Source organism: Coffea eugenioides, chromosome 11, assembly GCF_003713205.1.
Source record: "Coffea eugenioides isolate CCC68of chromosome 11, Ceug_1.0, whole genome shotgun sequence".
NCBI classification, from domain to species: Eukaryota; Viridiplantae; Streptophyta; class Magnoliopsida; order Gentianales; family Rubiaceae; genus Coffea; species Coffea eugenioides.
In genome coordinates this window covers 34088723-34100741 of record NC_040045.1, presented here as the reverse complement: position 1 = coordinate 34100741, position 12019 = coordinate 34088723, and the positions used below count along the sequence as shown (strand labels likewise).

General features: G+C 33.8%; 1 protein-coding gene across 1 annotated transcript; it reads right to left on the bottom strand.

Moving 5' to 3' along the window:
• Nucleotides 1–558: 558 nt before the first annotated feature.
• Nucleotides 559–3711, bottom strand: LOC113752342 (protein ACCELERATED CELL DEATH 6-like). The gene is made up of 5 exons (XM_027296458.1): nucleotides 3225–3711; nucleotides 2815–3003; nucleotides 2278–2388; nucleotides 1273–1751; nucleotides 559–1170 (listed from the first exon to the last, which is right to left on the bottom strand). The coding sequence occupies exons 1-5, from the start codon at nucleotides 3709–3711 to the stop codon at nucleotides 559–561; spliced, it is 1878 nt and encodes a 625-aa protein (XP_027152259.1).
• Between the last annotated feature and the right edge of the window lie 8308 nt (nucleotides 3712–12019).

Genomic DNA, 12019 nt, shown 5'->3' with positions numbered 1-12019 from the left:
CCAAAGCGGTATCTAGGTGGCTGCTTTGTAATATTTTGCGACAAATTTGCGTGCTGTTATGGGAATTTTCCTCATCTGTTACTCATCTATTCAGGGAAGCTAATACCTCAGCAAACCGGCTGACGACGGTGAGATCTTCACCATACTTTTTTTGTACATCTCTTCAGCAGCTCCCTAGGGATGTTAGGGCCGCTATTAAACTAGATGCCAAGGAGTGTCCCTCTCTGCGTGTGCAAGTTGTATGAGAGTAGCTCTCCTGTTGCCTGTGCCTGTTTTTGCTAGATTCCGAGTCGTCTCCATGATCTCTTAGTAATTTCGTTAATTTCAGCAATAAAATAGCATTTTTTTTAAAAAAAAAGAAAAAAAAATTACTATCAAAATTCAGTATGGTGGTATTCAGCTTTTATTTATGAACATGTTTATTGTTACATTCTTCACTCGATTTTTTCCCTATAGGAAATTCACCTAAATCAATAGACGACGAGCAAAAGTTCTTCACAAACTTGCTCAAACTTTTTCAGTCTGCACGAAATTGACATGAATAAGCAAGGGCAGTTCTTAAGATGCTTGCCCTTTATAACAAAGGCAATAACGAATTAGGTAATACACATAGTCAAACATCCGATATGATGTTTCTATGAGCACAAGGGCCATCAGACCATAGATAAAGAAGAACACCACCAGGGGTCTGAAGTCGGTAATCACAACTTTCTGCACTATTAATGCTTGGCAACATGCTACGATTGTGAAGACCGCAGAGTAGAAGATGGAAATCATGTCCATCACATAGTAGCAGGGCAGCGAAACATAAAAATCGTCAGTTTCAAATCGCAAAAAGATAATCACCAGCAGAGTCCCCATGGTGAACAGAGAGGAGAACAGCCCTCCTGCTAAGTAGAACATCAACAAGCCGAATTCCCAGCGCCGGTTCTTGAGAAAAATGGCCTCTCCAGTATTTTGATCGAAACCTCCAGGAACAGTAAAAATTGCAGCAAAGTTTATGGTACCAATGAGGACAGACACAATCAACACAGCGTTGGCCAATTCTTTCACAATTCTCTCAGCATTTTCGCGTAGACTTGCATGGTTCGTCTCGAATACTTGTTTTGCTGTCTTCCCATCAGAATTTTGTAGTTGCCAGAGATATGGATAAGAGTCATATTGCACCCGCTATGGAGCCAAGGCTCAATCATAAGTTGCAAATAGTCCGGAAAAGAAAATTAAACAAAATACAACATGCAATGCAATACTGGTATTAATTTAATTTGGTACCTTAAACCAGAGGACTTCCCACATCATTTGCGGAACAACTCCAGGGGGTGCGCTGGGAGGGGATTCCAGGCGTGCTGCGAGATGTATAATGCTATTTCCTTCGTAATCAATAGCACTTAGCATCCTGTCCATGTCAGTACCACTAGTCATCAAGTAGTCGTACAAGAACCATTTTTTCTCCTCCACTGCAATTTGCAGTATATTCCTTCCTTTTCCATCGAAGGTATATGCAGCTTCTGGGTAGACACTGAGGATTTCCTGAACTACCTCAATGATGCCCAGTCTCGTTGCTTGTATTAGTGGATCTGGCATCCTATTTTTCTTTTCTGATGATATCCCGAACTGGCTGCCTTCAAGATCTTTGTCCTCTGTACGCACATAGTGGCTCCAATCTTCTCTTCTGATTAACCTTTCTGCAAGCATTACTGCAGCTGCATGGCTTTGCCTTGCATCATCAATTTCTTTAAGCAAAGGAAAACCTAGAGGGCAAATAAATTAAATTGGATAAACCATTAATGAGTAACTCCAATGTGGGCGGATTTGGTAAGGGAGATGCAGAAATAGTACTTCAAGGTCCATTACGTGTCCTCGGCTTTTTGTTCTTCTTAGCAACTGTTCTTTTGGCACAAATTTTCTGGGTTCTCAAAAAGAAACAGTTTGAGGAGGTTCAATTGGCCGAAATGAATTTCTAGACTTGCAATTGCTTATTTATATTTATTCTACGACATGCCGATGAATAAAAGATATGTGAAGTAAAAGGAAATTGAAGAGAGCTTGCAGGCCAAGCTGCATAGCACTTGAAAAAAAAATTCTTACATTGCTTAGGCATGAAAAAGAAACTAATTTACTCGAAGGAAATAAGACGTTCTTGTAACTACGAAGGTAGGCTAGACAACATTATGCTTCAACTCTCAAAAGAAGAATTTGGGAAAACAAAATTTTACCAATATATTCTATCATCACTAGCATGAATGCATATGAAGTAGATACAAGAAGATGCTTTACCCAAGATAAAATTGGCAAAAGAAGATCTATTCACTTTATGAATGGAAGCTGAATTGCTTGGTTCTTCTACATTATTGACAGTTTGCAATTCCTTGTACAAGACCGCAATACCTGCCAACAACACAATGAACTGATAGTATCACTCTTTCAAAATTTTGAGGGCATTTAAAGCCTGCTTCCTCGAAAAAACCTGCTGGCAGATCAAATGGTAGTTCAAATTGCTTCTCCATAGATCCTAAACCATTAAACACTAAATTAGATGACTTTTATTACAAAATCATGTCACCAGAACATACTACACTAAATCTTAGTTAGAAACTTTTGTCTCCCAATGTTAGGGAGGGGACTAATCATATGCGTGATAAGATCTTCATTGACTTCAAAACCACATCACATTCAGCCTAATGATTATTGGCAATTTGCCTAATCAACTTTACGGGTAGAGTACTGAAGTACTTAAAAGAAATTCAAATGTCTCCTAAGACTTGGAAAAGTCTTATGTTGCGACTTGCATGTGGGTAATGATACAGCACTTACAAGAATAGATTATAGTTCGGAGTATATGCAGAGGAATGAGGGACTTCCTCCGAAGATCTTTGAGCGTGTAGGCAGACCCACTCCTGAAGGACTCTTGTTTTGCAGCCAAAAGATGTAAAGCAGTTTTTCCTTTTTCATTACGTTTTCCAGCAAGATCAGGACAGGACTCCAATATGCCAATTGCCAAACCTGTTTGATACAATAGAGTGAAACATGTAGGAAGCAGTAAACTTGAAAAGGACTAAAAGTTAATGCAACAATATCCCACATCATACTACACCAGCATAGACCTGGACAAAAGATAAGATAGCATAAACTGATAAACTGAACAAACATAGAGTTCAAATTCAGCAACAAACTTGACAGCTTTTGCAAAGACAATCAAAATTTTACTTGATAGAGAAGCTTACTGTAACATTCTCCAATTACAGCAGCATGAAGGATTGTGCATCCATCATTCCTCCTCATCATGTAATCACCGATATACTTTTCCAGAAGTGAGAAAACTTCCTTTTTCCCACATGCAGCAGCCACAAAAAGAGGGGTTTCACCCAGTTTGTTGCTCTCAGACACTAAATCCCTTTCTGTCCTTAAGATGATCTCTGCAACATCCTTGTGACCAAATCTTGCAGCCTCATGCAATGCAGTGTCGCCGTTGACATTCTTGGCCTTCAGATTTTCACTGGTCACAAGACCATCTTGGAGAAGTAATCCGAAGGCAGCCACATTTCCGTGAATGGCCAGAAAATGGAGAACAGTATCACCACATTTAGCAAGTGGTTTCACACCTTCTTCCCTCCAGAAACTGCGAAAGTTTTCTACTGACTGTCTTTTCCCATCTATGACTGCTCTATAAGCAGCAGATCGATGGCTTAAGTTGATTCCAGACCTTGCCATTTGAATAGATATAAAAAAAATTCCTTCAAGGTTCTTATGAGAGTGCCATATCAAGTAAATCAATCGTATGTAGTATAATGCTCCACTAGACGAAAGAAAAGATTGGAGGAAATGAAAAGCAAGAAATTGCTGTAGTGCTAAAGGTGGACAGATAAGAAAGCACTAAAAACGTTACTACGACTTTGGAGAATCCTGTAAAATCTTTTGAAAAAGTTTAACCACAGAAACTTGTTAATAAATTCCCTAAAAATTTAAACAAAAATGGTTTAAATGCAATTTAATTGATTACCAGCTAAACATAAAACATCTCATTCGGTTTCACTTCAAATTTAGTTGAAGCAGGGCCAAAGGGTTAATCAGCATATGATAGTGTATATTCGCTAAAGTCAATCAACTTTTAAGACTGAATACGTATTTGAACTATTTATGTTATAATAAATGACATTTTTGTCATATTAATTGCATAAATATATTTATATAAGTATGATAAAACATTTAGAGTAAACTTAATTGATGAAATGATAAGAGTTATGAGGGTGAAATTCATTCGATTATAAACAAGGTTTATTCTTAAATATCTCTAATCAAAGTATTAACAAGAAAGGGCATTGTTAATACAGTTAGACTGCATATACTATGCTGTTTCTATATGAGAAGTAGTAAACCTCATCTACTATGGTACGTAAGACACCTAAATTAGTATATGGTTGCTTGATAGGACGATCAAATTCACTAGATTGATCTATACAGAAATATGCTTTAAACGCCAAAGAATCAATCTCTAAGTGTAAGCAATCCTTAGACCTAAAGTTATCATATTAATCTCTAAGTGTAAGTGATCCTTAGATCTAAAGTTATCATAGTATCCTGAGTGCGGATGGTATACTTGTTTGTTATATGATTGTTCCTGTAACAGCGAATGCTCAAATCATTAGTAAAGGGGTATATATTTGAAGTATAAAAAGATGGTAAATAACCTATAAGGATTTACCATCCCTTATAAAAGAAGAATTATCTCATATCTGGCCACTTGTATAACTCAGAATTCTTAGCACTAAGTGAAAAAATTTTAGAAAGTGTTTCTAAGTACATCTTCATTGGAGTTATATTTTAGTACAAAAAATGAGTATTAATCACATAATGAAATAGGCACAACTTATTCACAAAATTAATGTAAAATAAATGTAATAAAAGGATATTAATTACATAGTAAACGTTCACTGAAAGGTGAAGTCATTTACTTTATTTTTTTCATTACTTAGGTGGTCATGATGCATTAAATTCTAATCTATAAGAATGAGTTGGTTGATTAGTGGAATCAATGATGAATTAAAAGGATTTTTAATTTAACTGGTTCTTATTTATTAAGAATTATAATTTATTGTTTATTGCTAATGTATATGAGAAGCTAATGGATCACACACACTAAGAACTTCTTTAACCGGATTAAATGAATTTCAAGTAGGGATTTGATAGATAAGTTTTTATAACTTATAATTTAATTATGAGACAAATTACACTTAAGGGATGATAGTACAAATAAGTTTAAACCTTCCAAATACAAGTATTATATTAGAATAAGGAAGCCGAACCCTATTGTAAACTAATGTTAGGTTTCTATAAGAATATGGACAAATATTCACCAAGTTTAAGGCTTCCAAATACAAGTATTGTATTAAAATAAGGAAGTTGAATCCTATTGTAAACTAGTTTTAGGTTTCTATAAAGATATGAACAACTTATTTGTCTATAAATCCTCACTAAATTTTTGCTAACAAGACTAATTGATGCATAAATTGCCTTGTGAGATTTTCAAGGAAAATCTTGAGAGAAAAATATCCAAAATTCATCCAAGAAATAAGGAAAAAATCACATCTCTCATTTCTCTCATTGGGGTAAGTTTTTCTGTGAAAAATTAGGATTTTTCTCAAACCAATTAATTCGATCTAGAAGATTCTAGTTAAGGAGATTCGCGTGGAGATGTGCGGCTGAATTTATTCTTGGGTTTTTCAATGACTGTAATAGGGAATTTTCAACCAAAACAATAGGATTTGTGGTTATCCTTTTCTGATTAGATCACAAATAGAAAAACCTCCAGCAAAAGACACGAATAGAAACAAAAAGAAAACGCCGTCGATGTTGACGAAAGCCGCGGCCGTTCCAGAAATGTGACTGCTTTTCGTGATATGAATGGATAAAAAGTTTCTTTTTCCCTCAAATAAATTGTTGATGCATGAATTCTCTGGTACAGATAGCGGATGCAAGGAATAAGGAAGAATTGTTAAGTCCACTGTAACCTTGACTAAAATCACTGGGTCCATGAATTCTCTGGTACCGATAGCTATTAAAAGATGTAATAAATAAAGAAGAATTGTTGAGTCCACTGTAACCTTAGATTAAAGTCACTGGATCCAAAAAAGAAAACCTGGATAAAAGTCACCGCTAGATAAGATGCTTGCAATGTTTGATATGTGAACTATATATGGAATCTTGGCCTACGCTTGATCATAGTTTAATCAATTGGTCTTACTTCCTTCTTTTTGCACAAAAGAGTTTCGTGCATGCATTGTATATTGTTTGATTGCTAAAACCACTTAACAAAAGATCAAAAGCTCTGCAAAATTTAATCACTGGAAATTGCATCAAGAACACTGGATTACTGCAGTTTTTATTGTGATTTTGCGGTGGCTGGTTTGCTGATGGATTACATTTTATCATTAAATTTATTATTATTTTCCCCTTGATTTTAGTCAAATATTATATTAATTGATAGATTCTACTTATATTTGGTTAATAATACTAATTACAGGGAAATGGAACAAAAAATAGTTAAAAGGGCGATTTTTCAGGATTATGAATCAGTTTGACATGGGTATGATTAAGATCTGCTGTCGAGTCTTGGAAGTTCAGAACTCGCATGCGTGGAAGCCACCAAGTCTGAGTCGGCATTCTTGGAATTGAATTCCTTTTTCCAGGGATGATTAGTCTTCCACTTATATTAGAAAGTTACCTCAATTTGTCTTATTTTACTTTAGGATTCTTTTTCCTAGAAGAATTAGAGTAGTACTAGATAACCGAAATAAAAGGCCGGCTGACTATTAATACTTTCGGAAAGCAACCACTTTGTTTTGTTTTGAAATTTTTGGCTAACTACTAGTCTTGGCATCAAGACCAAAGAAACGAAGAGCTTTCATTTCATCTTTTCTTTTGCTTTTCTTTTGGTTTCTTATCATCGAATATTCATGCAACTTATGTCAATAAAATTATTTGGATTATTCCCAATGATGAGTAGCTAAATTTTCTTTTCTAATCAAATGTCAACTTGAAGAGGCAGTTCAAAATATCTATGAGATCGAATTGCTTTACTTATTACTTTTATTCCTTAGTATTCATATGTTTTCTAGTTTAACTTCTTATGATTGTTTTGTTATTTAAATATTATGAGCCCGACATTTGAATTAACCTAATAATCTATTGTCAAATTAATTGATTGAATCCGTAATTGTTTGATCAATTGATACTAGTGGCAACTAGCGCAAATGGTCCCATGTTAGGGAAATATATGATCTAATTTAAATAAACTCTCGTAGCGTGTTTGTTAGTTGGGACTGAACTTTATTAGTTTTTAATACAATTGAAAAATTAAATCCTATGGTCGTACCTAAGGTTGTTCTTTGGTTAGGGAAATTGTTAACGGTTGTACCTTGATTATCGATAAACTAAGAAAAGTTGGCTGTCAGAACTTATTGATTGTTATAACTAATCTATTAATCAATAATTGAATTATTTTTGCATCAATGATCAGTTGTATAGACCACATATGAAAAGTTGCACTTTTGACTAGGGTCATGTTATTATTGATTTAATTCCTATTTATTTTCGTTAGTTGTTTTATTTATTGATTAAATAGTTATTTTTGAATTTATCAAAACCCCTCCTTCCCCCCTCCCCAACCCACATATTCTAGACTCTAGAAGAAATGAATTTTTTTCATTTCCTTTAGATTTGACCCTGTTCACTGCTATATACAAAATTTGTATTTTTTTAGTAGGTATTTATTATTACACAGGTTCGACATCTGTCAATTTTTAGTGTTGTTGCCAAAGACTAGTGCCTAATTAATTTGTTTCATTTTGAGTTTATCTTATTTTTATTTTTATTTTTCTCTCTTTTTTTATTTGTTTATGGCTGCTAACATTCAATATTTTAGTGATAGATTGGATTTTAGTCTTAGAAAGGATAATGAGGTTTGTGTCTTTTCCAATGATCAACTTTTAGATACATCAACCTATCATGTAGAAAAATTGGTTATTGCAACTTGTAGAATTTGTTATGCCTTGGATTATTCAATCGACCTGTACACCATAGTTCAAGATGACTTGAATGCCCCAGTCAATACTTTTGGAGATTTTTCACCCCTGTTTCAAATGTGGTATGACCCTTATTCAAACGGATATGATCAAGGATGATGGGATAACTCCAACTTTAATTATGCAACAGGACCAATGGGTTTTCAACAGCAAGAGTCTGAAGAACCATCATCAACATCAGGTATATCTCTTTAAAAAATGATAGAATTACGATCATTTTCAATAGGAGATAGAAATGAAAATTGCAAAAATGGAGGATCAAAAGCGTCTATTTGTCACAGGGTGTATTTTGTTGGTATATATGTGGATATTTTTACCCTTGATTTTAGCCAAATATTATTTTAATTGATTGATTCGACTTATATTTGGTATTAATTGTAGGGAGGTGGGGTAAAAAGAGATAAAAGAAGTAATTTTTCAAAAATTGCTGTCGAATCCCGAGAAGTCGGGATTTATGCGCGTGGTATACTAGTTCAAGTCAAATTCTGAATAGCCTTTGATGGAGGATTTGAAAATTATCTTTATTAGTTGTAGTATTCAATTAGGAAATATAAAATATTATCTTTTGTATTTCTTTTGTCTAATTAGGCAATGTGCTTTTATTATTAAGTAGGAAATTAAGGAAAAGGAAATCGGCTGACCTTGAATGTGATTAATACTTCCGACAAGTGAAACAATTTGGGGGTGTGACTAGTCTCACGTCAAAGTAGAAAGGCCACTTGGCTTTTCTCTTCAACTTTTATTTTCTTTAGTTTTCTTCTTTCGTAAAAGGCTTATGCGACTCTCCTTAATGGAATTGTCTGGCTTACTCTCGATGAAGAGTAACTAATTTTCTTTTCTAGTCAAGGAATAACGAATGATTTAATTTATCTATATTTGTGAGATCTAATTATTTTTTATTAATTTCTTTTATTTGTTAGTATTTGTATGTTTTCTATTTAATTTATCACGGTTGATTTGTTGTTTGAATATCATGGGCATCCGATATTTAATTTAACTTAACAAACTAATGTTAGCTAAGACAATTAAATCCGTAATTATTTAATGTCATAAATTCGCGGTGACAATTAAATCCGTAATTGTTTAATGTCATAAATTCGCGGCGACTAGCATGATTAGTTTCATGTTAGGGAACATATGATCTAATTTAAATAAACTCCGGTAATGTGTTTATTGATTAAAATAGGGTTTTTTGAGTTTCTAATACAATCAAGAAATTAAATTCTATGAGCATATTTAGGGTTGTTTCTTGGTTAGGAAATTAGTTAACGAACGTACCTTAACTATCGAGACAGTAAAAAAAAGTTAGTTGTCATCGCTTGTTTGACAATTATAATCTGTTTATTAATAAATAGATGAAATAATTATTGCATCAATAAATAGTTGTATGAACCACTTTCGGAGTTATATTCTTGGTTAGAGCTTCTTATTCCTTGATTTAAATTTAGTTTGCTTAGTTTAGTTATTCTTATTTACGTTAATTATTTATTTTAAATTTAGTTTTCTAAAACCTCCCAATTACTTTTTACTTAGAAAGAAACAGTTTTTCTCCCTAATCCCTCTGGAGACACCCTACTTACCATTATACTCATTTATATTTTTATTGAGTAGGTTTTTATTATTGCATAGGTTCGACACCTATCAATTTTTGACGTCATTACCGGGGATTAATGTTGGTTAATTTGTTTCTTTTTGGAGTTTATTTATTATATTTTATCTTATTTTTTGATTGTTTTGCTAGTTTATACTTCGTTCTTCTCGTATGGGTGATTTAATCTTGGGTTAAAAACAAAAAAATTTCCTATGGTATATCTAATACACAGAAAAGCCCCCCATAGTTTCAAAACATACAAAACGATATCTCATGTTTTGAACTAAATTGTAAACTAACAAAATTCTTTAAACTTAACGAAAATGACGGATTTCGTTAAGTTTACCGTTAAATTTACCAGATTCCGTTAAGTTTTCCGTTAAATTTAACGAATTCTATTAGTTTATAATTTAGTTCAAAACATGAGGTGTCGTTTTGTATGTTTTGAAACTACATGGAGCTTTTCTGTATATTAGGTATATCACAGGAGACTTTTATTTTTAACCCTTTAATCTTCGATCCCGAGATTGAGAAGACTGTGCATAGGCTATGAAAAGAAACCAGAATACGGAAGAGACAACAGTCATCCACTGCGTCTCCAAGGCTTAATTTGGCTGTGGACTTATTGGATTCCTCAAATGACTACTCAAGTTATTCTAAGCAAGAAGAAGCTATCATGGCAAATAACAATCGAACATTGATGGAGTTGACTGTTCCAGATTTAAACCAGTAGCCTTTATTCATTACCTTTCCTGATTTTGCTGAAATTGTAACGTCTGAATTGAAATTAGGTTTAATACACATTCTCCCTAATTTTTATGGTTTACCAAGTGAAGAACCCTACAAGTATATATAGGAGTTCACAGTGGTCTGTACAAGTATGAAACCACGTGGTAATACTGAGGAGTAAATTAAGATGCGGGCATTCCTTTCTTCACTAAAAGGGGCTCTCAAAAACTGGCTATACTACTTGCCAGCAGGGAGTGTCACAACATGAGGACATGAAAAGAAAATTCTTGGAAAATACTTCCCTGTCTCGGGCTGCCAGTTTACGCAAAAAGATATGTGGCCTACTTTATAAAGGCCTACTTTATAAAGATAGGAGTATCATCAACACTACAAGTGAATGTGCTTTAATGAACAAAACTCATCGAGAAGCATAGGAATTAATTGAAAAGATGGCTGAAAACTCCCAACAGTTCGGCACATTTAGGGACAAAAAAATGAAACAAACACAATAAACAAGTACCATAAGTGACAAATTAGATTATATAAGTAGGTAATTTGCACTCAAACAACTTCAAGACAATTCAATAATATACCCCCTGCCGTATAAAGTTCAAACAAGGACCACAAAAGCACGTCACAAAGTCTCATTTAACCCAAAATTATCTACCATGACAACCCACACCAGAGAAACATATGGGATCACCTGCAATGGTAGACAAGTTTGTTTTTAGGGCTTTGTCAGATTACTTAAAAATCCAAAATTTAAGACATTCTTTGTCTCCCAAGTGAAAATATCACCATTCATCATCACATTCTTACAATATAAGCATGAATTAAGCATGCATAATGCTACATGAGGTCAAAATCACATACCGTAATCTGCTAGCGGTGCTCCTTCATTTCTTTTGGTCTTAGTGCCATTTCCTCCTCCCAGATTCACGAACAACTCCACTATCACCGAGTTCTTAAGATTTTTTTTCCGATTTGCTGGTTTTATGCACAGAACTTAATTTGGTTTGGTTTTTTGTTCTCATTTTTGCAGACTGAAGTAAGAGAAGAAAGGGTTTTGCCTTTTTTGGTTATATATTTGCTAATTGTGTTTTGTCTTTGCTAATAATAAAAAATGGGACCAGAAAGCTGAAATATTTTTTTTATGAGTTTTCACGCTTAGAAAATTGAAAAAAGGATTTTAACCGCCGGCACGTGCTCTCATGTGACTTGTTTCCGGCAAAAATTTAAGAAAACCCATCAATTGTCCACTTTCGAGCTAAATTGGATAGACTGGTGACCACATTTGTTCTCCAAAATAGATTGGGGACTAGTTTGGCGCACTTGGTATAAATTGGAGATCAAAACTCCAATTCTCCCAAAATATAATGTTAGATGACTTAAAACTATCTTTGGCATTTATGGATTTAGTCTTATGAATGAGAAATACATTTTTAAATCATATGATGATTTGACTCAATTGATTATGAATCAATTCATGCACTAATAAAAGATATGTGAATCTTATTCACTAATAAAAGATATGTTCGCCTTTTATTTGAAAAGGATTAAAGAATTGTAAAAAATTCATGCATTATAATGTATGTGGAATATTAGCAATTCATGTTAG